Source organism: Myotis yumanensis, unplaced genomic scaffold, assembly GCF_028538775.1.
Source record: "Myotis yumanensis isolate MYYU_CA2020_CCGP unplaced genomic scaffold, mMyoYum1.0.hap1 SCAF_8, whole genome shotgun sequence".
NCBI lineage: Eukaryota > Metazoa > Chordata > Mammalia > Chiroptera > Vespertilionidae > Myotis > Myotis yumanensis.
Genome location: NW_027223759.1, coordinates 50,658,148 through 50,683,467, shown reverse-complemented (window position 1 = coordinate 50,683,467; position 25,320 = coordinate 50,658,148). Strand labels below are relative to the sequence as shown.

At 37.8% G+C, this 25,320-nt stretch overlaps 1 protein-coding gene across 2 annotated transcripts in view; it reads right to left on the bottom strand.

The window, feature by feature from the left end:
* Nucleotides 1–10,659: 10,659 nt before the first annotated feature.
* SLC38A11 (solute carrier family 38 member 11) overlaps nt 10,660–25,320 on the bottom strand; it is a 48,169-nt gene continuing 33,508 nt past the window's right edge. For both annotated transcript variants that reach the window (XM_070423434.1, XM_070423435.1), the window contains 3 exons: nt 22,326–22,438; nt 19,300–19,431; nt 10,660–11,017 (listed from right to left, as the gene is read on the bottom strand). In XM_070423434.1, coding sequence (XP_070279535.1) covers nt 10,724–11,017; nt 19,300–19,431; nt 22,326–22,438 — 539 coding nt within the window. In that variant the 3' untranslated portion in view covers nt 10,660–10,723. The remainder of the gene's footprint in view (nt 11,018–19,299; nt 19,432–22,325; nt 22,439–25,320) is intronic.

Here is a 25,320-nt window from a genome sequence, read left to right as displayed (position 1 = left end):
TGATCTGGCTTTTTGTGGCTCACCCTCCTACTTAAGAGTTGTTGAAATTAGAACAAAGAATATTCGGCCTTCTCTGAATACCAGACCCTCACAAAATTTACACTCTATGAGTCAGTTATTGCTTGGTTCTCAATAGAGCATATTTCTTTCATTAGCCTTTTAATGTTAACAATGGAATTACATGTTCCTCTTTATTAAACTAAAATGTATTTTAAGCTGTTCTTTAGTCTAATTGAAGAGTATGTCTTATGATAGTGGATATTTTGTTTAATCAACTACTTACTCAATCTAGAGGCAACATAAAGAATATTTTTGATGCCTTTTATACATTTATCTGTGTTCTCTTGATGCATTTAAAGTAAATACTATGTTCAGGCTTTAAACATTTATTGTAGTGACACTCCTCTCCATCCCCCCCTCCCCCATTTGTTTGATAACAGATATGATAAAAAATTTAAAGTAAATTAATTCTCATGGTAAAAAAATTCTGACTTACTCATTAGGGCTTTTAACATACAAACTAGAAATCAACAGGATGTCTTAAAGGTTCTTTTGTCCTGGCCACTGTAGTTCAGTTGGTTGGATGTTGTCCCAAGTACTGAAAGGTTGCTGGTTTGATTCCTGGTCAGGGCGTATGCCTGGGTTTCAGGTTCGATCCCTGGTAGGGGCCTGTAGGAGGCAGCCAAGCAATGTTTCACTCTCACATTGATGTTTCTCTCTCTCTCTAAATATAAATTTAAAAAATTTTAAAATAAGTTTTCTTCATTTGTAGCATTTTTTTTCTACCATAGTTAAAAAGAAATTGCCATTATGATTTAAAAACAAAGGTAGGCCTAATGTGTTTCAATTTTAGATGATGTTGAAAAAATTTTTTTTTCTTATTGATTTTAGAGTGAGAGGAAGGGAGAGGGAGAGGAAGAGAGAGAAACATTGATGTAAAAGAGAAACGTTAATCAGTGTAAACAGTGACCGGGGATTGAACCCACCACCTTTCGGTCACTAATTGACCCACACAGGCCAGGGTGAAAAAATCATTTTTTGAATGCATGCTCATTCTGGGGGAAAGCCCACAACAAACAGGAATGGGCTTAAGTGCTATAGCCATGAATCAATGATTTATAGTAGTTTTTTCTTCCCAAATCCCCCCGGAAATGTGTTATCTCACATTCTTATTAGTACAGAAGCCCTGGTGTGGACATAATAGACTCTCCAAGAGGTGGTTTCTTATTTAAATGTTTCCTATCTAATTCTAATAAGCTTTCCTCCCAAGGGACAAGGCTCCCTATACATTTGTGTGTTTCTCAAACTTAAGAACAACCTGGGGCTCTTGTTATAATACAGGTTCTGGTTCAGTAGGCTTGGTCTGGGGTCTGATATTCTGCTTGTCCAAAGAGCTCCCAGCTGATGCCAGTGCTGATGGTCCAAGAATCATACTTTTTGGGTCAATATAATCATCTTCCAGCTCATAATCACCAACAGTTGTTACACATCTGTGAACTGATATATGATTTTGATGCATTTGTCTTCATCGTGTCTGTGCTCTTAGGGGATTTTCTCCAATCAAAGGGGACAATTAGAGAGTTATGGATCTATTTGCCACATTATTAAACAGTTTGCCTATGTTTCCTGCAAATATATTTCCCTTAAGTAGAAAATCAGGAATGATGACAACAAGGAAGAGAATGAGAATTGGTCTTGCATGCTGGTCAGCAGTGGCAGCAATAAATTCCTGCACACATCCAATGGTAGTGTTAGCCTAAAAATAACAGTGTTCATTTGAGATAACAAAAGAAAAGCTATTTGGGAAGCACTGGTTAAGGCAGAAACCCAAATATGGTCCCGATTAGGGGTGTGAAGGTATGTGTTTTTTGTGAGAAGGGAATGGGGGAGGAGGGATGACACAAATAGAAGGAAGGCATTTCTGTTGGTGTTAAGGGAGTAATTTCTATAGGTACAAATAAGCTAAGTTATTCCTCAGCTGTACATGATAGTGCTAACCCTAAAGAATGCCTTTAATTTTCAGTCTGGTCGTCAGAATGTCTGCTTTCCTGTTAGCTTTGCGAACAGTTGTTTGGAATACAATGTTGACCCAGTCCAGAGGTTATTTTGCCCAGTTTAAACATTTCAAAGGTTTGAAGAGTAAGATGTGGAAGGCAGTTCCTGGAATGACTGTTCTGACTCCATTTTGAAGTGCCTCTGTTTATATTATTTTTCACAGTAGAATAAGTGCAGTTGTTAAAGGACCCTTCTAACTCTCTGTGAGCTCCCATCTTTTTGTGTGACCTAATCCTAGAAATCTGATGCTTTGTGGTGCTGCTCCATATCTGCCTATTGTCTCCCCCATTTAATATTTATTTAGGAAAAATAAAAAGACACGCAAAAATATATAATGAAGGCATTCCATAATAGCTCTGTATTTTATTTAATCAGAGCACCCAAGGCAGTAGGGAAGCTCAGCATTAGGGGAGACCTTAAAGATCACCAAGTTGAATGTTTATATAGCACATGACTTGATCCTACCACACTGTGGGTATTTGCACAACCTCTAAGTGGTTCCAGGCACAGAGGACTCACTGAGTTCCAGAGTAGCCCATCCCACCATTGGTCATCTCTAACTCTTAGAAAGCTCTTATTTATACTTGAATTCTTCCTTCTATTAATTGTCAGACCCATAGCCTTGCAGAAGAAAAGTTATGGCATACTGGAGAAGACCGGGGAGATCTTTTATGAAAGAAGACATTTGAGCAAAATATTAAGTCTGCTGGGATTTAGGGAAGTGGAGAGAAGTGCAGAAGGTAGTATTCTTATCCTCTTAGAATTACACTTTCTAATTGTTAATTTAGATTCTCTAATTTGTGGCCCAATGTTATGGGATGTCTCTTTTTTTAAATACTGAAGAGCAATAAAAAATGTCAGCTGCCGTGGTAGCATTCCATGAAGGAGATCTGAAAAAAAAATGAGTAAATAGACTTTTCGGATGATTATCCACCCACTATAGCTGGGACTGATCTAATCTAATTCTGAAAGACCAGAGTGCAAAGAAAATAGGCATTATAAAGCTTTTGTTTGGAGAATAGAACAGGTGTTGAGGTAAAAACCTACAATGGCTGAAAATATGCAACAGGGACCCGTGAAAGCACAGATCTAAACCATGTGGGTTCACTATGCTGAGAAACCACAGTGGAAGCTGGTCAACCTTCTGTGACCCATTGGGGTAGAACAGCTTCCTGTTCAAGCTATGAACCCAACTGTTACTTTTATGCATGGCAGATGGCTTCTGGGCTTCTCTTTTAATGGAAAGCAAAGTCACCAGGGGTGTAATTCCAAATGTAAATAAGAAGATACAGATATGTAAGAAAATGAAAAAAAAAAAGTGTGAATGTATCGACAGCTTCCATCTGAATTTTTTTTAGGAACAGAATGACAAAGTGTGGGGTAAAGTGGGAGAGAGTCCTCAAAGGCCTGGAGGTGCTGGCACGTCACTGGAGGAAGTCAGAGGGAAATAATTACTCCTTAATCTGAAGGAGATGGGAAATGAGAGAAGTAAAGGCAAATCTTAGATGGTGAACTCTGAAGATTGGTTGAAGGCTGTGTTCTGGGATGTGACCCTTTCTTGTAACCACTCTAAATCTTCAAAAGATGCAACAGCAAAAGTTACACAATGCTTGATGTGAGCGGACTTGTATGGAAACTGATGACAGGATTGTGTTTTGTATCAGTTCATAAAGTTTTAAGATTCAGAGCAAAAGAACACTAGTTTATGATGGTCCAGAGAAACATGAGAAAGTAAGCCAGATGGATTTGCCAAAATTATGGAATAGGCTCCTGACTGGAATGGGTTTATGATCAAGTTTAACCACATCACTTGGGGGCAAGGCGTCCTCAGCTGGCACTTTGGTTACACATATTGAATCACTTGGTTCCAAAGAAATTTTTCACTGGAAGCTCTTATTTTTAATTTCTTATTTTCTTGTTTAAAATGTCTATTTTTGAAAGGTCAGATTGTCTTCTAGAATAGGGAGCACCTCCTGAATGTTTCCTATGCCTTATGTTTCTAAACACTTAAAGTTAATTACCTTCCCTTGTCTATTCTTACAGCTTTTTAAACACATGAAAATTTATTTTGAAATTCTTTGAGACATGGAGCACTTAAAACCCAAGGTCATATTACTCAACTTCCATTTTGTTGATATCTTGCAGATGGAAGAACAATAGTTAAAAGGTGTCACTTAGAAGAAACAGTTTTCAGCACTTCACCAGAATGCAAAATTGTTTAAGAAAAGTCAGAAGTCACCCAAAGGCTGCCAGTTGGGGATAAAATAATTTTTTTCCTCAGAAGATGCTTTAATATTTCTTCCTCTCGGAACCTAAAGAATTAAAGAAAAATGTTATGAGATGGGAGCTGACTATAAGAAGCCTGGGTTGGATTCATTGTTTTAATACTGGCCTGTTGTCCTCTGGCTAGATAAAGCTTAAACATGATGAATACATAACTGCCATTGTGCCTTTGAAATAAACATTTCCAAAGTCTTTCAAACTTTAAACTGCAAACTGATATGTTGCCTGAAGTGTTTTCTTATATTGTTGTCTGCGTGTTTCTAAACCACCTCTTGTTTTTAGTGCTCGATCAAATTACTGAGCTGTCTGCTGAGATTAAGCAAAGTGATAATTACACCTAAACCATAAATACATTTCAGTTTAAAGTTTTGACACTTTATTTTTAACAAATAATATTAAATAAAGGGTTTAATGTAAGTTTTCTTGGTGAGGTATACATTTAAGTTAAATACCTCTAACTTAGATAAATTCAAGTGATTTAATGTTTATCAGTCATCTTGAATGAGTAAAATGAGTATACAGTGGCAAAAAACACACACACACACAACTAAATATGACATAGTCTTAGATTCTAGGAGCTTAGAATTTAGAAAGATAAAGTAAATGTTTATTTAGCAGTCAAAACAAGTAAAGAGATATGTACAGATTGGTATGTACTTGAAGATCTTTTTAAGAATTTCAAAATATTTCCCTGTAGGCTCTGTGCATAATAAAACAAAAGAAGGAACCCAACTTAGTTATATAAATCAGCTTGTTGGACAAATGCATCACATTAAATTGCTAATGACAATCATTATAGCTGGAATAACCCAATAAAATAATATGTATGGCTCTTGGTACAATTAGCCATTTTATAGCATCAATCTCTCTTCAAATATTTAAGTGCTTACTACATTCAAGGCACCATGCCATCGGCCATAAAGAATAAAAAGAGGCTTTAAAACACATTGTCTGGCCCCACCAGCATGGCTCAGTGGTTGAGCATTGACCTATTAACCAGGAAGTCATGGTTTGATTCGCGGTCAGGACACATGTCTGGGTTGTGGACTCAATCCCCAGTGTGGGGCATGCAGGAGGCCACCAATCAATGATTCTCTCATCTCTCTCTCTCTCTCTCTCTCTCTCTCTCCCTTTCTCTGAAATCAATAAAAATATATTTTAAAAACACACATTGTCTGTCCTCAAGGAACTTTTAATCTGGTTGTTCAGAAAAGGGTACTTCATATAACATAACTATGAGAATGACAGAATTCCAAAGGCGAAAGATCTAAATTGCAGCTAGAGTTGTCAGGCATGGCACAGGGAGAAAGAAGATGAAAGGATTGATAGAATTTTGAAGGGGCAAAGGGGGGGTGAACATTTCAGATGAGAGAATGGCAAGAATTCAGGGGCAAAGGCTAAAGGGGTACAGAGCAGTTTTGGTATAAAGTAATGCTTTAGCTATGTTAGTTAGAATAAGGGTTCTCTTCCTGCAGTCATGGGAGATAAGGTCAGAATGACACATTGAGGTCATATTATGAAAGCCTTGAATATAGGCTATGGAGTTTGTACTTTATCCTGTAAGTGCAAGACTTTCATGGAAAGCTTTGGAGCAAAAAAAAAAAAAAAAAGTGGTATTATCAAAGCATGCATTTAATAAGATAATTCTTGAAGTGATGCACAAAATCATCTTGAAGGGAGAAGAGCCTGAAGGCAGAATGCTTAGGTAAGAGACCATGACATTAGTTCAGGTGTGAGGTGGTAAGGACCAGCATTAGGTGGGAGTTAGGAAGGCAGGGCAGACTAAATCTGTATGTGCCCTTAAAAAAATAAAATAAAATAAAGCATTTAACATGTTGCTATAAACATATAATAAAATTTCCAAAGCTAAATTTACTGGTAATCTTTATTGTTGAAGAGCAAACGTTAGTGGAATGACTATGTACGTATCCTATAAAAGACAGCTACATGAATTTTTATCTGCATGATGACTATAACCCATTTTTACTTCTGTTCCCTGAGTAATTTTCCAATTAAGACATTCCGTTGAGAGTTTAGTCTGGCGTATTTTCTTTCTTCTCATATTAAGAGCTGAGAAGCCCAGGCAATCTTCCCTGAAGACATGTAGGTTCCGAGCCAGGCTTTCAGTTTAACCACTGCAGCTGTGTTGACTTGACAGTACATTATAACCTCTGTTTTCTCCTTTGTTAACTCTCTTCTCCTCTTACTCTTCATGAATCTTACCATCTTGGTTCCTCCTTAAGCATCACCAAATGGTTTTTCAAGGAGGAAAAGGATGAGTACACTTACTAAGTGCCAGTAGCTCTCCCTCCTGCCTCCTGCCTGTTTTTTTCTGAGCTCCAATGTGGCATTTCTACATCTTGCTTGTATTTTTGCCCAGCCTCTAAACAGATGGCCCTAGCTAGCATCTCTCTTATGTCCAACCTCCTACCTTATTCAATTGTGATCTTATTCAATTGCAACACCGTCACCTATCTGGGAACTTTTCTGAAATGTAGGCCAGGCAATGTGTGTTTTCACAAGCCCTCCAGGTGGTTTGGGCCCGTGAGAAGTTTGAGAACCAGCTGCTTTAGCGGATGACTATACTCTTGTCTTTCTCTCCTAGTCCAGGGGTTCTCTAGTTCATGGTGTCTCTTATCCACTCAGTGTGCTCTGTTATCCAGGCAAATCCTTTATATACTTTTTAGAGTAATCATAAATTCTTAAAGGGGCCTGTTTGGTGTAGTTAATTATTACCCCACCACAGTCAGTGAAGCATATATGGTACCCTACCGCCCGGTCACTGGCTGGTCCATGCTTGAGCCAGTCTTGGCATCCTGGCCAATACCAGGTCCTGTCAGGGGCCAGTGCTACTAAAAAGGAGACTAGCACTGCTTTCCCAAGTAGAGTGCAGCAGACAAACCAGAAGGAGGCTTGCTCCGACCAATAAATTAATCTTTACCGGAGTAGCTGTGTGCAACAGAGGAGTAATCAGAATTTTCTTAGTTGGGTAACCTGGACTTCAGAGTCTTTTAAGAAAGACAAAAAGCAACAATTATTGCTTGACACCATTGCACACAGTCAGAGGCAAGGCAGTCTACCTGTTCTGATATTTAAAAATGAAAAATGATTCCAGTTAGGATTGAGATGAAAGATCCTATCATCAGTGACATGGACAGGGACCGAATTTATGTTATACAGATGAAATCCCATCTATATCCTTAAAGGAAATGTATTGTTGGGCATTTGCATTAGTGTGTAAAGATACTATCTCCTCCTTTCTTTAAAAACTAAGCATTTTATAAGTTCAAATGTAGTGACAACTTCAAAAATTGGTTTAAAAATCTCAAATTGCTTTTTTTAAAAATACATTTTATTGATTTTTTACAGAGAGGAAGGGAGAGAGACAGAGAGTCAGAAACATCGATGAGAGAGAAACATCAATCAGCTGCCTCCTGCACATCTCCTACTGCGGATGTGCCCACAACCCAGGCACATGCCCTTGACCGGAATTGAACCCAGGACCCTTCAGTCCACAGGCCGACGCTCCATCCATTGAGCCAAACCGGCTTCGGCTCAAATTGCTTTGTTAAGAACAAGAATTATCAGAGAGGGCATGAGTTTATTTGAAATCTCACTGAGGCAGAAAATAGATTGGGGGGTTTCTTAAGGTTCTGAATGGTGGCAAAATAATGAAACAGACAGATATTCTTGCAAAATAGATGTGAATTTCTAAGATTTATTCTATCATACCTTAAAAGCATGATAACTGCATCCAAAGCAGTCTTGTTCTACAGTGGACTTGGAAAAACAACAGAACAAATATTTATTTGGCCTTAATGTAGCATTCAGTTCCTATCAAAAACTTTTGACTTACTTGAAGAGTCAAGGTTAATTTATCTGAAGCCATAACGAAAGTACAAGATAATAGGCAGTTAGGTGCTAAATTACGTTATCCTTGACGTGTTTCTCTTTGTACATTCTTGGCAATCTCATCTCTCATGATGTTATCTAATAACTATGTAGGCCAGTGTTTCTCAGTCTTGAGTAATGTAGAGATAGGCTGCTAAATTTTTTTTTTCTTACACTCCCTCAGTATGGAATGAAAGAATTTTTATTATTTTACCAAAACATGTAGCAATCTAAAAATAGCCACAAACCACTTAACCTTATGATTCTTGAGCAACTGTAAAATCTACAAATTAAATACAGGAAATCTTCATAGTCAATAGAATTTAAATTGATTTAGTGGCATGCGCGATGCTGAATTGAAGCAAAATCACTGCTCTAAGCCTGAGCATGGATCTGCCTGCTAAGGTGCAGCTTCCTTTGCTTTCAATAGGCCTTTCTTACTATGCGAGACACATGATGACTCAGCCCTCACCACTTCTTTATTCAAACGACAGTGAAACTCTCCTTTATATGCTTCCTGTGGAATTTTTTTTTTTGTGCCTGTGATTTGTACAAACACACATGTATGTATGTATTAACCCGGCTTGTGATGCTGTCTCGGTATTTGGCAATAGTTAATGTAATACTATGGATTGTCAACTTGATTGAAATATAAATGAAAAGGTGAGAAATAAAATCTTGGGTGATACTTGATATAAGGTAGCCACTCAGATGGTCCCAAAGTATGTTGTTACTTTTAAAAGACTGTCATAGAATGGTGCAAGATGGGTACTGGAAATATCGAGGGAACACTTTGTAAAGTATAGGAGTGTCCAATCACTACGCTGTACACCTGAAACTAATACAAAATAATATTAAATGTAAATTATAATTGAAAAACAAAATAAAAGATAGTCATAGATATAAAGACATAAAATCCTCATTTCCTGCCTTGGACAGTGTGGCTCACTTGGTTGGATCATTGTCCTGTTCACCAAAGAGTCGTCGGTTCAATTCCCTGTCACAGAACATACCCAGGTTGTGGGTTTGATCCCTAGTTGGGGCACATAGGGGAGGCAACGGATAGATGTTTCTCTCTCTCTTCCTCGCCCTTCCTCTCTCTCTAATATCAATAAAAACATATCCTCGGGTGAGGATTTAAATTTAAAAAAGAGACAGATATAAGAAATCCTAATTAAAACTGAGGTCAGCTGTGGTGGACACAGCTGTGCCTCTCAGGTCCCCTACAAGGAAGCATGTGGTGCCCCAGCTACCAGCAGACAGCCTCCAGCTTTCAGTTGCTTTAGCATTTGGTTGGCTGCAAAGAGCTGCCTAGCCCAAGGGCACGTCCTTCCACTGGAGCCCACCTTCAAGGACTGATGCAGGTGGTGGTGCTGAAACCCGGCCATTTCTCCTGAACAGGGACAACTCTGATGGGCCAGGTATGCTCCAAACTCCCTGTGGACTCGGCTGAGGCTCTGTTGGTCTGCACTGCAGTTCCACTTTGCCCTCCCAATCCTGCTTTCCTCCTCGCTCCCAGTAGCTGTGATCCCTAATAAATACCCAGCATGCCAAACCTCATCTCAGTGTCTGCTCCTGGAGAATCCAGGCAACCAAAGCTCCCAAGAATTCCTCTGAGGAACGCCCCCACCCACCCCACCCCGCCTCCGGAAGGAGTGAGAATTCCTTTTCTGCAGCCCTGATTGTTCTTGCAAGTTTCTTGTCTGAAAGTTCAGCTTCCAGTTGTATATTCCTGCCAGCATTTCAAATTCAACAGGCCCAAAGCTGATGCAAAATGACCTCGTGAGCTCCTACCTCAGAACAACTTGTGGGTTTTTCCCCTCCTGTTTCATAATTCATATAATGGCACTACCCTCGTATTCTCACAAGATCAAAAGTTGGGAGGTATATTGATTCCTCACACACCTTGCTCCGAAAATCCAGTCTATTATTCATGCTCTTAACACAGCAAGGACCTTACTCATTTCTCCAGGGATTCCCTTCCCTCTAAACAAGGGATGCTGCTGAAATTATAATGAGAGCTTCACTTTGCTTTCAGAATATTTACTCTCTAGCAGTTTCCCTTCTCTTCCCTTCGATACCAGAGACTTTAAAAGACAAAAATTATGGGGTTTTTTTTGTTTGTTTTTCATAACAAACAAAATTTATACCAACCATCACCCACTTATTTGAAAGCAGAGTATGTTGGCTCACAGATTAAATAACAGAATAATGCTTTGAGAGGATGACAGCAAATGTCAAAGGCTTCACTTTCCTTCTGAAATTAAGATGAGTGCAGCCGTCAGTAAAACAAGACATTTATTTTGTCCCAGCGTAGAATAAAATGGATTTGATTCTCCTTTTTACATTTCCTATTGAGCTAAAGAATAAGGAAAGCCAAGTCTTAATAAATGCCAAGGCAATAATTTTATAATATAGACACTAAAACATGTGTGAATGCCATGATGTGGTTAAGAAGTCTATGAAAATGTACATATTTTTTAAAGCAGTCAACTCATTGAAAGGTACTGATGTTTAAAACTGAAAGTTGAGTTGTCAGTTGAAAATGAGAAACTGAGATGTTCGTGTGAGAGACATTGTCAGGAAAGCAATAGAACATTTCCTGGCCGTGCGTGCAGTCCTGCGGATTTGTCACAGCCATGACGAACCCCACGACCATCACCACAGCACCAATGGGGAGCATGACACAGGACATGATCTTATCGGAGTGTGTCCTCGGTTCTTCAGACAGTTTCAGATAACATGCTGATGGAATGATAAAAATTAGGGGAGCTGCACAAAGCACACCCTGCGTATTGAAAATGAGAAACGAGATAATGTTATCGGGTGGAACATTCCTTGGACAGTTTTTAAAAACATTTACAAACTGTATTTGTCACTGCACATGTTAAAAGTTAGATAGGTTTGGTTAACTCAAACAAAGGAAAGAAAAAAAAATCCCCAAATAAATTGAGAAATAGGGTTTTTCTTTTCTGGTGGCATATTTACAAACGAGAGAGTGAAATAAGAGTGGAAAAAATATACATACAGTAGATTAAAATATAATTCAGTAACATAAAATTGTATTAAATAAGATAAAATAAAAATTTTAAGACTAGAAAAATAATCAGAAAATAAAAATGATGGTAAAACTGACTTCTGAAAAACTTGAAATTTTTCATATTTTCATTATATCATAATACCTTATACAAATTATTTCGTATGTACTATGCCATTTAAATCTAAGAGATCTATTTGTCATTGTGTTTGAGAGGGAACTATTGAGATGCATGTTGGACATATCATCTTTCCTTTTTTACTTGAGTTTGTATAAAAGTAAGTGCCTATTTGAGAAAGAATAACTATAGCCCTAAGGGCACTCAACATGAAATTGTATTTCTAAATCATCTTTCAAGTAAAGTGAAACACATTAATTACCCTAGAAAATTGACAGTAGAACCTAAATGAGTGTGACTCATTCGCCCTCCCCCACACTAGTTTATGGATAAGTCTAACCCGAGGGGAAATGTTGGATTGAAAATTATGAGTAGTGTTTGTCTAGCATACAAATACCAAGAGTGTTTGACTTCAAAGGAAAAGAGACTTTCCCCTGGAGGAGGCCAAATTTGCACTGGAGACAGATTAATAGCAGGCAGACAGCTCTGGTTGAGGGGAGGGGTATTGGGATGGTGGAGGGATTAAGCAAAAAAGAAAAGTGAGAGAACTCATGGACATTGCGGGGGGGCGGGGGGGAGGGAAAGGGAGGTGCAAGAATGCATAGAGGGGATAAATTGTGATGGGAAAAAAATAAAATAAAAAATATAATGTTGCCCAGCTGCGGTGGCTCAGTGGTTGAGCATCAACCTATGAACCAGGAATTCACTAGTTCCATTCCTGGTTAAGGCACATGCCCAGATTGCAGGCTTGATCCCCAGTAGTGGATGTGCAGGAGGCAGCTGAGCAATGATTCTTTCTCAACATTGATGTTTCTCTCTCTCTCTCCCTCTCCCGTCCTCTCTGAAATCAATAAAATATATTTTAAAAATAAAATAAAAATATAATGTTAAAATTTAAGTCATTTTAATAGATTTACTAATTCTATTAAATGTTAATTACTATATATTAAACAAAATATGACACATATTAATTAAATATAATTATATAACAAATAATATTCTCTTAAGCCATAAAACACAAGTTGTTTTTTTTTTTATAACATATACTCAATAGCAAATGTGACATGGGTTTAAGATTAAAATCAAGTTTCCATAAAATTCATGTTTTGCTATATTTGAAAGAGTTATGAAATTTGTAAATGTACAGAAACAAAGAAAGATGAATACTAGTATAATGAAACCTTATACACCTATAATCTATGATCTAAAAGCTTTTTGATGACACAGTATTTGGGTAATTTTAAGTTTAAATATTTTTCTAAAAAATTTTGAGCCCTAGTCAGTTTGGCTCAGTGGATAGAGTGACAGCCTGTGGACTAAAGGGTCCCATATTCAATTCAGGTGAAGGGCACATGCCAGGGTTGCAAGCTCGATCCCCAGTAGGGGGTGTGCAGGAGGCAGCCATTCAATGGTTCTCTGTCATCATTGATGTTTCTAATTCTCTCTCCCTCTCTCTTCCTTTCTGAAATCAATAAAAATATATTTTAAAAAAAGATTTGAAAGCTTTTTGACACAACTGTAGTTATTTGGTAAAATCATAGAAAACTGATTTTGAAGTTGGATTATGTAAAACAACATTTTATACCCTAAAAATAGGTTTAAAGAAAATATTTTCTTCATATCACCATTTACTAAAATTACTGGGTTTTATAATAAGTACCATCCGCATACCAGAAATATTACAACTATGATTCCCAAAATATATTTAATTTTTTTAACAAAAACAGCAAATGCACAGAAGAATGGAAATTAAGGAGGACAGGTTATAAAATCAGACTAGCCAGGCAGCATCTAAAAATCTGGGGATGAATAGGACTGACCACATTTCATGGAAAATATTTCTACAGTCAGAGATATAAGAATGACAAACTACTAAGAGGTACCAAATTGTATTCTAATTTAAAATATATGGACAATATAATTTTGCCATTCAAATGGATACCTATAAAGGTACACACTATACACATGATTAGTTTTCATACAGAATTGAATGAATGATGGATCCCTTAAGCTCCATAGTGACATTTGAAACTGACATTCTGTTTTAAATTATGGGAAATCCTGGATGACTTAGTCTGTGTTGATAATAACTATTTTTCAATATCTTGGAAATAATTTTTGAAAACAACAAAAAGACAATTAACACACACACACACACACACACACACACACATATATATATATGTATGTATATGGAGAAAGTCTTTTCTCTTTATAGGAACAAGCTATAATTCATCTGGAATTGGGACTGTGGAAGTGCCATCAGGGTGAACACTGCCACCAGCTGCTGCTAAGAAGCTGTTGTCAGTTAGCATTCTGGGACTGTTCCAAACCTAACTTGCTGGGCAGTGCAAAGCATGGGTGTTCTGTTTATATTATAATTCTTAAGCATTGAAAAAGTAGCAACCCTATATAATAAAAGACAAAAAGGGAAATTGACCGTACCTTCGCTATGCTTCCCATTGGCTAATCAGCTCCATATGCATATTGCAGGCAGGGCTGGTCAGCGCCAGACGCCATCTGGGCCCTGTGTTTGGCCCTGGGTGGCTGGGCTTAGGCGGCGCGATCATGTCACCTAAGCCTCGCTCCAGTCGGAACGCCCGTGTGCCGCCTAAGCCCCCGCCGCCTAAGCCCCACCCCCAGCCAGGACCCCCATGTGCCGCCTAAGCCCCGCTGCCAGCTGGGACCCCATGGCAATTCCAGAGCAGGCAAGTGCAGAGGGCGGAGGGCCCCCAGGTGGGCCTGCTCCTGGGCAGCACCCAGCAGGGCAGCACCCAGCAAGGCCTGCCCCCCGTTTCTGCAGTGATCCGGTAATCCATGAGCAGGAAAGTGCAGCCTGTAGGCAGCACCCCATCCTGGCCACAGCTCAAGGGAGAGAAAAACATGCAGTGGAGGCCAGGAGCCTGAGAGGTCAACACAGAGGGGCACCTGCTCCAAGCCTCCACGGTGTGGCTGGGGGCAGGTCCCCAGCAGACACACACACTCACACACACACAAACACACAGAGGACGCCTGCTCTGAGCCTCTGCTGCCAGACTGTGGCCGTCAGTAGGACATCCACTGAGGGCTCCTGGACTGTGAGAGGGGCAGGCTGGGCTGAAGGAACTCCACCCCCCAGTGCATGAATTTTGTGCACCGGGCCTCCAGTTAGACTATATAGCTGATGTTTGTACTGGAAGAAGTCCAGTTGGGCATCTTGTCTAGGTAGCCGTTACTTTATTAACATATGAAAGCCCAGTCTTGCTACAGGTTGTTGTGAGGACCCAAGATCAAGTGTAAAATGATCGAGCAGTCCCAGCTGCTGTACTTCTCATAAAGAAGTGCAGCTTATTTAATCTATTTAATATGGCCATGATTCAGAATACACCACTGGGTTTGGAATAATTTTTTTGAAATTGCTTGATAGGACATAAAAATACCATAATTGTTTCTTAAAGAGATAATAAAATATAGCCTTATTTATAAAGCCAGGACAGCATTTCCTTTGATAATAACACTTTTGATGCCAGGGCATTTTGTAGTCTGCTGTAGGGAAACAACAGAAGGTGTTAAAGATTTTTATTGGTAATACAGATGGGAAAAGTATCTGAATTCTCCTACCTGAATAAAAACCTCTCAAATGATGAAATGAAGCTGAAAACTAAATAAAAGAATGCTTTTAAATTTATACTCTGGACTCATGAAATGTATTCCTATATCTTAAGAACAAACTCTGGCTGGGGAGGGCTTTGATAGCTTGGACCATGTCCTGCTCACCCTCGTGACTGGCGCTCTACATCTGGGCACTGGCTTACTTCCCCCCCCCCCCCCCCCCAACTGTAAGCTGCACACAATGCTTGTTGAGCTGGTTACTCTGGCCACAGGCACCAGCTGCTTCATCTTTTCTGTTTGTGCTGCTGCAAGTGGGAACCCCTAGGGCCCAATTAACACAGATGCCTCTTTTCTCCAATGGCAGCATCAGTGTGAGATGCTACCAAGAATGGGACTTATATTTATTTTATTTGCTTCTAAAATGAATCCTTTAAAACCAAGGATGAGTTTGCTTTGGAAAAACTTGTCATTGTTGTCTATTGCCATGAAAACTATGAAATTACAGGGAAGCTAAGTTCTAAATAAGGTTTTGCTTTTTATTAAACAAATAATATAACACTGAATAATTTATCCAATTTTTTATTATACTAAGTAAAAGCATTTCGATAACTTTACAAATTGAAGGTCTGATTCTATTGTACATCTCATCTGTGAAGATCATTATTCTACTTAGTGATGATTCAGAAGCCACAATAGAAAATAATTCCTAAAGTATTACAATTATTAACTAAGATAAAATCTATTAGTTAAAAATTATTAGTTTAGATGAAAAGCTTTTAGTCCCATTTTATTTCATCTCAGGGTATTCATTTTAAACCATTATTAAAATCTATCCTATATATTATGGATTACTCTTACTGGTAAACTCAATGCATAGATTTTTAACTTAAAAAATGAATAGAGAAATGAACATATTTATTTTACATAATTTAGAGCCCATGCTTTGGAAACCTCAGACTAGCATAATGATTAAAAATGTGGGCTTTAGGTCTGGAAACCTGTGTTCAAGTGTTGTAAACACAGTGACCTATTTAATCACTTTGCACCTCTGTTTCTTCATCTGTAACATTAATGCAAATGAAGGAAAATAGTGCATGCAAGATGCATGGCACAAAGTAAGTATACAATACATGTTAGCTCACATTGTTGTTCTGAAGTGGAACACAGATGCGTTCATTACGTTTAGTGATATATGATCCAGCCTGCATTAGTTACTGACAGAAATGATGCCTGATGCGACTCTATTAAACATGACAAATGTCCACACCAAAGGGAGCTGAGTGAAGGCCTAAATATGTCATTGTGTGTACCAAAAGGCTTTTCTTTGGAAAAATATGCTCAGGTGGTCTAGAAGAGAAAGGAGATCTTAGATTTTATTAACATACCAAGTGCTTTAAAACTAGTATAACGGTTTATTGGATAATAACAGAAAATTTAGCACTCTTCTTTAGTTGTTTTTTTTCTAATGAATGTCTATATAACCAAGTTTTTAAAAATCTAAAGAACTACAAGCATGTTTTAATTTTTTTAAAAAAGTAGTCCCCTACAGCCAGCTCAGATCTTGACTTTATTATGCATACTCACTGAATATTTTTCTCTGATTACAATACCAGAATTCTGCCTGAATCACAAAAAAATTTTCAACATAAGTACAATAGAGAATATTTAATGGATTGAATACTTAAAAAAGGAACCCTTCTGCACTGCTGGTGGGAATGCAGACTGGTGCAGCCACTGTGGAGAACAGTATGAGTTTACTCAAAAAACTAAAAATGGAACTCCCATTTGACCCAGTGATCCCACTTCTAGGACTATATCCCAAGAAACCAGAAACACCAATCAGAAAGGATATATGCATCCCTATGTTCATAGCAGCACACTTTACAATAGCTAAGATTCGGAAACAACCTAAGTGCCCATCAGCAGATGAGTGGATTAAAAAACTATGGTATATCTACACAATGGAATATTACACCGCTATAAAAAAGAAGGAACTTTCACCATTTGCAACAGCATGGATGGAAATGGAGAGCATTATGTTAAGCGAAATAAGCCAGTTGGAGATATAAATATCACATGATCTCACTCATATGTGGGATATAATGCTCAACATAATTTGATGAACATGAATAGATCCAGAGGCAAATGGTAGGGGAGGGGGGTGGTTAAAGAGCAACCAAAGGACTTGTATGCATGCATATTAGCATAACCAATGGACACAGACACTGGGGTGATGGGGACTTGCCTGGGGTGGGAATGGTTGGGGGGGGATCAATTGGGGAAAAAGAAGACATATGTAAAACTTAAGACAATAAAAAATAAAATAAAATAAATGATTTAGGGTGAACCTACTAGGCTTTGGCCTATGCAAAAATGAGGAAGTAGGTACAGGTTACTTTGAATTTTGCCCATTTCTCCCATGAGATTTCTTTCTATTGCTGGTCAAATAGATGGTTCCCCAGTCCTCTGTGGTTTGGGAAGCTATTTACTCCCTACTTTCCACATACTGCTACAAGAAATTCGTATAGTATGTTCCTGACTGAATCTCCCACTGCCTTTGTCTGGAACTTCAAATCCAAATGGCATCTGGAAGGAACAGTGTCTTGGACACTGACAATAATACCTTTACCTATCCCTCAACTATCAATGGAGTGAGTAAATAATGACTTGGGATCCCACCTGTAAAAGTAAGCCCTCCATAATTAATGACTAATAAATGTTAAGTGCTGTGATTCTGAGGCATTATTCATGTCTCACCAAATGACATCATTATCCTAGTTCCCCAATGTAGAACCAAGGAGTCATTCTACCTCTTTGTCCCCCTAATTGAATTGAATCCATCACCAAATCCTGTCAATTTTTTTCTCAAAAACGTCATTGGGAGTTCATCGACTTCCCTCTGTCTTCTTTATTGCCTATATAGCAACTGAACTTCCATGTTTATCTGTGAGGTTGTAAGCTCCATGAAAGCATGAATCTTTCCTGATTTCCTCCCATTGTTATATCATTATTGTGTGGCACACAATGATTATTCAACATATACCTGTTTAGTGAATAAATGAGAAGCTACACTAAACCTTAAATCTGTGTACAGATTTGTACAGAAATGAAAGGGAATTAATAATTATAAGAAAGAATAAACATAAGCTAAAGAATAAAATAACTAATATGACTTGTAGGCCAAAAATAAGATGGACTAGAAATGAGGATAGATTTTGTGTCAATGGTAAATAACTTTCCATGGAAGGCATAGGAAACAGAGTTTATGGGAAAGTGGAGATTTTTTAAGCAGGATGGTGATAAATTGGAAGGAAAAGTTAAATATGTACTAGTTGAAGCAAAAAAGCCAGTATTAATTCAGATGTGATATGATGAGGACCCGGATTTGGAAGGTAGCAGTAGGTTTTACAAGAGAAAGTTTCAGAGAGAGAAAAAATGTTTTATAGAAAAAGAACTTGGGTCATTGTCTGAATGTGGGGCATGGATATCACTCTCTCCATGTATTTTAATGAATTTCTCTAGACTTATTTTTACTTGGCAATGAAATTCCAGATACATTAATTTATAGTTATTTTTAGTAATATCTATGTATTATAGGAAATAAAATATGAAAAAGTGCTCTAAACCTGGGTGTTTAAACTTCAACCACTTTGACATTTTGGATTGGACAGTTCTTTGACATGGGGGCTGTCCCGCGCATTGTGGGATGTTTGGCAGCATCATGGCCTCTAGCCCTTAGATGCCACTAGCATCTGCCTACCCAGTTGTGACATCAAATATGTCTCTAGCCCTAGTTAGTTTGGCTCAGTGGATAGAGCGTTGGCCTGCAGACGGAAGGGTCCTGGGTTTGTTTCTGATCAAGGGCACATGCCCAGGTTGCAGGCTCCATCCCCAGGAGGCAGCTTATCAATGATTCTCATCATTGATGTTTCTATCTCTCTCTACCTCTCCCTTCCTCTCTGAAATCAATAAAAATATATTGTAAAAATACATCTAGACAATGCTAAATGTCCCATGGGGAAGGAAGGGAAAAATTTCCTCTGTTGGAGAACCACTATTCTAAAAGTAGAGTCCTATAAAGTGCATAATATCATCATTATAGGAAGAGATTAATGGGGGTCAAAGGGAAGGAGGATCTATGTAATTCTTTCAACAATAAAGATATTTTAAAATATCATCATTATAAATAGTTACTATTAAAAAACACATTTTAAATTTACTTCAGAAAGTGAATTTTTAAGGAAAACACATCTTATGTTAAATGTAAACATCATTTTTAAAGGGATGTTTAAAATGGAAGGAGTAAACCTTTAAATGTACTTACATTGAGTTCTAAAACGATTCCAAGGCAATCAATCAGCAATGACACGAACGTGGCTATGGTGATGATAACCACTGTTACAATTATGTGGAACACTGATGAAAGATTCCCACCAAAAAATACATTGGCAATTACCTGCCAAATAAACAGATCATTTAGAAAGGGATTTGCAGACACAGGCAGGATTTATTAAGAGAGTATTTCATATTATGGCACTTAGGACTATATAAAATACTACCAATCTAAATTTAAGCCATATGAATGTTGTACATTTTCCCAAGTACTTACACATAGACATACACACATCAATAACAAAGATTCTTTGTTGAACTATTATACAGGCAGTACATAGCATACTAATGTGTGAATAAATGTATTTCTCAAGTGTAAGAAAGACTTTTGAAAGTTGCCTATCATTCTTCCTTGAGTCCAACAAGGTTACCACTAAGACAATCCACAGATGCTACTGAGATTATTTGAATGATCTCTAAGAAAGGAGTTACCATAATTTTCTTTAATAATAATGGATGTGTAATATCCTTTACTGACAGGAAATTAGTTTTATGAAATCTAAATCCTATTTGATACAAGTCAAATCTATTTTATCTTGCCTTTCCTCAACATAAATGGAGAAAAGTTGATCATCATTTTCCACTGATACTTAGATTAGGAAATCAATCAACAGTTAACTATTTAATATGTCCTAAACTGTGATATGTTGGCAAAGAGAAAATGTCTAGGAGCTTTATTTATCTAGCTCTGTCTGTCTTAAAGTAATTGGCTTTACAGCATTACTGAAATGTGCTTTTCCTACCTTGTCTTGAGGTGGGGCTGGAAACATGGATAGGATTTAGAGCAGAATTATAAACTGATGCACAGTGTAAAAAAGAACAATGAGGTAAGAACAGGAATGAAACCTATGAAGGACAAAGAGGAGACAGTCTCGACAGGATGGTGACTGCGCCACAAAAAGCATGAGGCAAGAATTGGAAATGGTAGGAGATCACCAGAGGGTGGGGGACCTTCACAAAGCCAACTCTTTAAGCTGTGATAAGTAAACATCCTAAATAAGTAACATTCTCCATAGAGGGATACCACTGTAACCTCGGCAAAAATGTAATGGGGATACTAATAACTTTTACTCATTTATGGTTTTACAATTGGTATTGTCTTTCCAAATATTAACTTGCTTAAGATTTGTTTTTATAGAGGCCTCTAGATAGAATTGTAATTGTGGAAAGTCACTAGTGAGGCAGGATAGTGAGACACGTGTTTGGACACCCTTGTATGCGGCTGGCTGCTTTACGTATAACCAGAAATGGCTGTGATTATGTTTTTACCAACTGTATATTTGTGTGTGTGTGCGCGTGTAGAAAAAGAAAAAGAGAAAGAGAAAGGAAGTGAATGGGTGAGGTATATGCAAGGTTCCTCTGCCTAGTAATTGTTCTGATGGCAGAGATCTTGATTTAGTTCTGTCTTCCTGCCGTGGCAGCTAGAAAGGAAATACAAGTTCCAAGCATTGAAGACATAGCTGTGCAGGTGGAATGACTCACACTGTCCACAGACAGTTCACCAGAAACCATATGAGGATGACCATCTGTTATTGCTCACCTAGAGATCAGATCTGAAGCTAAAGTACTGGCAGAAGCTAACATAAAACCATTTCCTGCCTCCAACTTTAGTTGGCAAAATTCTAAAGGCTCTTAGATTTTAAAAATCAACATAAATTCAGTCTAGGTCAGCAGTTCTCAACCTGTGGGTCGCGACCCCTTTGGGGGTCGAACGACCCTTTCACAGGGGTCGCCTAAGACCATCGGAAAACACATATATAATTACATATTGTTTTTGTGATTAATCACTATGCTTTAATTATGTTCAATTTGTAACAATGAAATTGGGGGTCACCACAACATGAAGAACTGTATTAAAGGGTTGCGGCATTAAGAAGGTTGAGAACCACTGGTCTAGGTCTTCATTATATTCAAAGTGGAGAACTGACCAGTGAGTTACACATTTGCAGGTGAAGGCAAGTGCTGACTGTAAAGGACCTACATAGTGCTGAACATTTCCCTTATTCCGTGTTCCTGTGCTGTTCCTCGTCCCCAGCATTGGCAGAAGGTAAGCACCGCTCTGCCTCTAGAAGCCTGCCCATTAGTGTAGTTAAAGCTCTGTAGGAGTTTCACTTCATACATTGGAGCCATTCACATGGTGCACTGTGTAAACAGCCTCTAGGAATAGATCCTAAGACTAATCCCTTTTCAGTGTGATTCCTGAAAGAACCACTGTGAAGCAGGATCATGTTTTTTTGCTAACTGGTACAGTGGATTTTTAGCTAATTTGCATAAAGGACTCCGGACAAGCCATGTTCTCTAAATTTTATACAAAGAGGATTAGTTCTCTTTCACCTAATCTTCCTCCACAAACCTAGGTGGACTAGATAACATAACTTGGAGTTGACTTAAAAGTGAAATATATATAATACTATTTATATTCTTTTATATGGTATATAAATACAAATAAATTTGTATAAACATATAAAATATATCCATAAAATGAATGGTTTAAATGGAATTTTGGTTTTCCATGGAAGTAAGATATTTTTGTTTTTAAAATATATGAAAACTGATCAGAATCTGTCCTATGGTGCCTTTAATACATGTTGACTTATAAAATATCTTAGCAAAAAGATAATTTTGTAAAACATGTTTTAAACTTTAGTACTTAATTTCTTTGCAAGAATGTTGTGTTTTTTGTTTGTTTGTTTTTAAAAACTTAGTTTGGCTCTATTAAAGACTGGCATTCATTTTGGAATGCAGTTGTGTAAATATTTACACTTATGCTAATATAAACGAAACCAAATCTAACTTTAAAAAGATATATCTTGTAAACACTGAATATAAGTTTATCTTTAAACTGATTGAAAAGAACATTTTGGGAATTTGCAGATTCAGGTTATTTACAAATCTTTCTAAATTAAATGTAGTAGAGAGATCCCCCTAGACAAAGTGTTGGAAAGGAATTGTGCTTACCTCTCTAGTCACAAAGCATTCAATTGGGTAAGTCAAAATGACTGTGACTCCATAACAAAACCTTCCAAAGGTTACCAGGTCATCATTTCTGCAATAATTTTCAAATAAGTCTCCTAGAGAATGATATAAAATAGATTTACTTAATAAATATTATACATTGATATAAATATCTAATAAAGTAGATGGTGGATATTTATTATATCAATGAAGCTACATAAACTTCATTTTATTTAATCCATAGAATAAATTGCCAAATCTAAATATGTTTTTGAATTCAATAACTATATAATTATTATCTGATATGAAAACTAGTCTATATTCCACCTGAAGATTAATTAATCACTAACAGTTTTCCTCTTATTCTCATTTTTTTCTTTGGTAGATTTGCTTAAATTTGTATCAACTTCTGAAAAGTATTTTTATCCATTGTCTTCGTACACCAGAATCAACTCCCTAAATTCCTGTGCATTGGTTTTATAAACTTGCTTCTGGTCTTTGTTTCTGGTAAGTAAGTGACTTCATTATTTTTTTAAAGGGTCATTTAAAATAAACAAATTTCCTTCTGAAATGCTATTCATAGATCAAGGACAATCCTGAAAGGAAGAGTGGACCATTGCGTCTGGGGAGATGAATTTCCTGTGTATCACACCACAGGGTCTAATCACAAACGCAGGGCACAGCAAGAAATTCTAAACATACATTATCTTTCATGGTATCCAATGAACACCACTGTATATGCACCGATTCAAAACTGAAAATATGGAAGAGTAGTATATTTCATTAGTTCCAAACTCAATGAGGGACTATATATCCCTTGAACCAGTTCTTATTTAGAGACTGTATTTTCTCAGGTCCCTCTGTAATCTGGTGAGGGCACAAAAGACAGGTCAGCAAAAAAAGTTTCCCAATACTGAAACAAAAAAAAAACAAACCTTTGGTCTGTTTATTTCCTAAATATAACATACTTATGTCTTAAAATTTTGGTCAGTTTTCATTAGACTGAATAGGAAATTAGTTCAAAGTCACACACTACTACATTGTGTAAAAAGAAAACAATACTTTTGTACTTTCTTTCATTAAAAAGCAAAATGACCGGCCTCTTCCTAAGACTTATTTCAAGTGACTCTTCTCTCCTCCCACCATCAACTAGAACAAATGTATATTACTTCCTAGTGTTTCTGTGGGGCCGAAGGGGATTAACCACAGAGCAGTAGTGGCAGAGACCTGTTTTAAGGTTGATGGAAAAGGTTCCAGCACTTTAAGAAAACAGGACAGACGCTCCCCTTCACTAACCTCCACTAAAAAATGAGCCTGACACCGATTCAAAAGTCACTGGGAATGTCAAGAACAATCTAGAGTTCTGACTGCCTCCTCACAAGCTGAAATTAATCTACTTAAAGGGAAAAGAAAAGAAGCACACAGTTTGCACAAACAAGACCAGATCTGCCTTAGGTGAAATGGCCTGAAGAAACAATGTCAGCTTTTTCTAGCTTGAGACTAAGTGTGTTTTAGGGAATTATAGCTAGGGAAACACACACACACACACACACACGCACATACACACACACACACACACACACACGCACCAACCCTACCAAACCTGTCAGCTTTGTTATATAAAGATTTAATTGTATCTGAGCAATTACCACTGTTAAATACACCAATGAGGTGTGACCAATAAAAAGGGTTTGTGTGTTACAGAGAAGGCATTTAAAAACCAAGGTTTTGTAGAGATTGGAGCCACAGACCATTCATCTTGGCAAAAATAGTGACACGTGGCAATATTTTGAGAAGATTCTTAACAAGACTCTCAAGGGACTTCATTACTGCACTTTTATGGCGCACACACGTATTATATTTTTACTGCATTGGCCTTATGTTAATCACTCTCTTTTGAAACCATCTTTATTCCTCAAGTAATATCTGTCTTTAATCACAGTCACCTGTAACCTCTGTTTGAAAACTCACCTAAGGGGAGCAGGCAGCTAAGAGACAGCTTTTAATGGGTCACCCTTGACCAAAATGTGGTAAGCAGCACAAAAAATGAAAATAAAATTGTACTGGAAGTCTGGAGACTTGTTTTCTACTTTGTCACCAGCCAGCTTGGGCAAGTCACTTCTGTTTGTGTTTTAAAAGGGGGTAAAGCTGGTTTTTCCACTTACCTTCATGGAGTTGTTTAAAGGTCAAATGAGCTAATAGACCTGCAAAATCTGGGCGATTCATGAATCACAGCATTTAGCAGGCTGTCACACTGAATATCATACTACATAGCTGAGGGAATGTGAGGGTCAAAGGCAGAGAACGGTGACCGCTCAGTTGTTGGGCCTGGCTGAATGGAAGACCAGAGGAGAAAGTTTGGTGCGGTGCCGTGAGGTGACGTTGCGGGGAGGGAAGAGGCTGGTTTTGAGAATAACGATGTTTTGTGTTTAAGGCAAGAATGGAACAACTAAGTAGAAATGTCCTGCAGGCAAGAGGCTGAAGATAGCTATAAACAGTTCTGGACTAGTTAAGATAATGAAAGTCTGCAGAGAATTTGTTAAAAGGAAATAAGGCAACTTGCCTGAACCAATCAATGGGAGGTGAGGGTACAGAGGGGGAGGGATGAGAAAGCAAAGATGAATTACTTGGAGAGAAAAAAATTATTAACAGAGCAAATGAGGGCATGGTAGTGCTCCTTTCTCTTCAGGAGGAAAGGATGTTCAGTACTAATAAGTGATTCAGAGAAGTCTATGAGAATCAGAACCAAGAAGAAGATTCTTAGCTTTGATTAGCTTTGAAGCGTGGGAGGATATTGCTGTTTTCGAAAATAAATTTGCAGTGGAGTAGCAGAGAAGGAACCTAGAATTCAGGTACTCTGAAGGGAAAGCATGAAGGAGGGAGAATGGGCTACAGAATTTTAGCAGTTTTGCCGGGCCACTGTGGCTCAGTGGTTGAGAGTCAGGTTGCAGGCTTGACCCCCGACAGGGTACATGCAGAAGGTATCTGATTGATAATT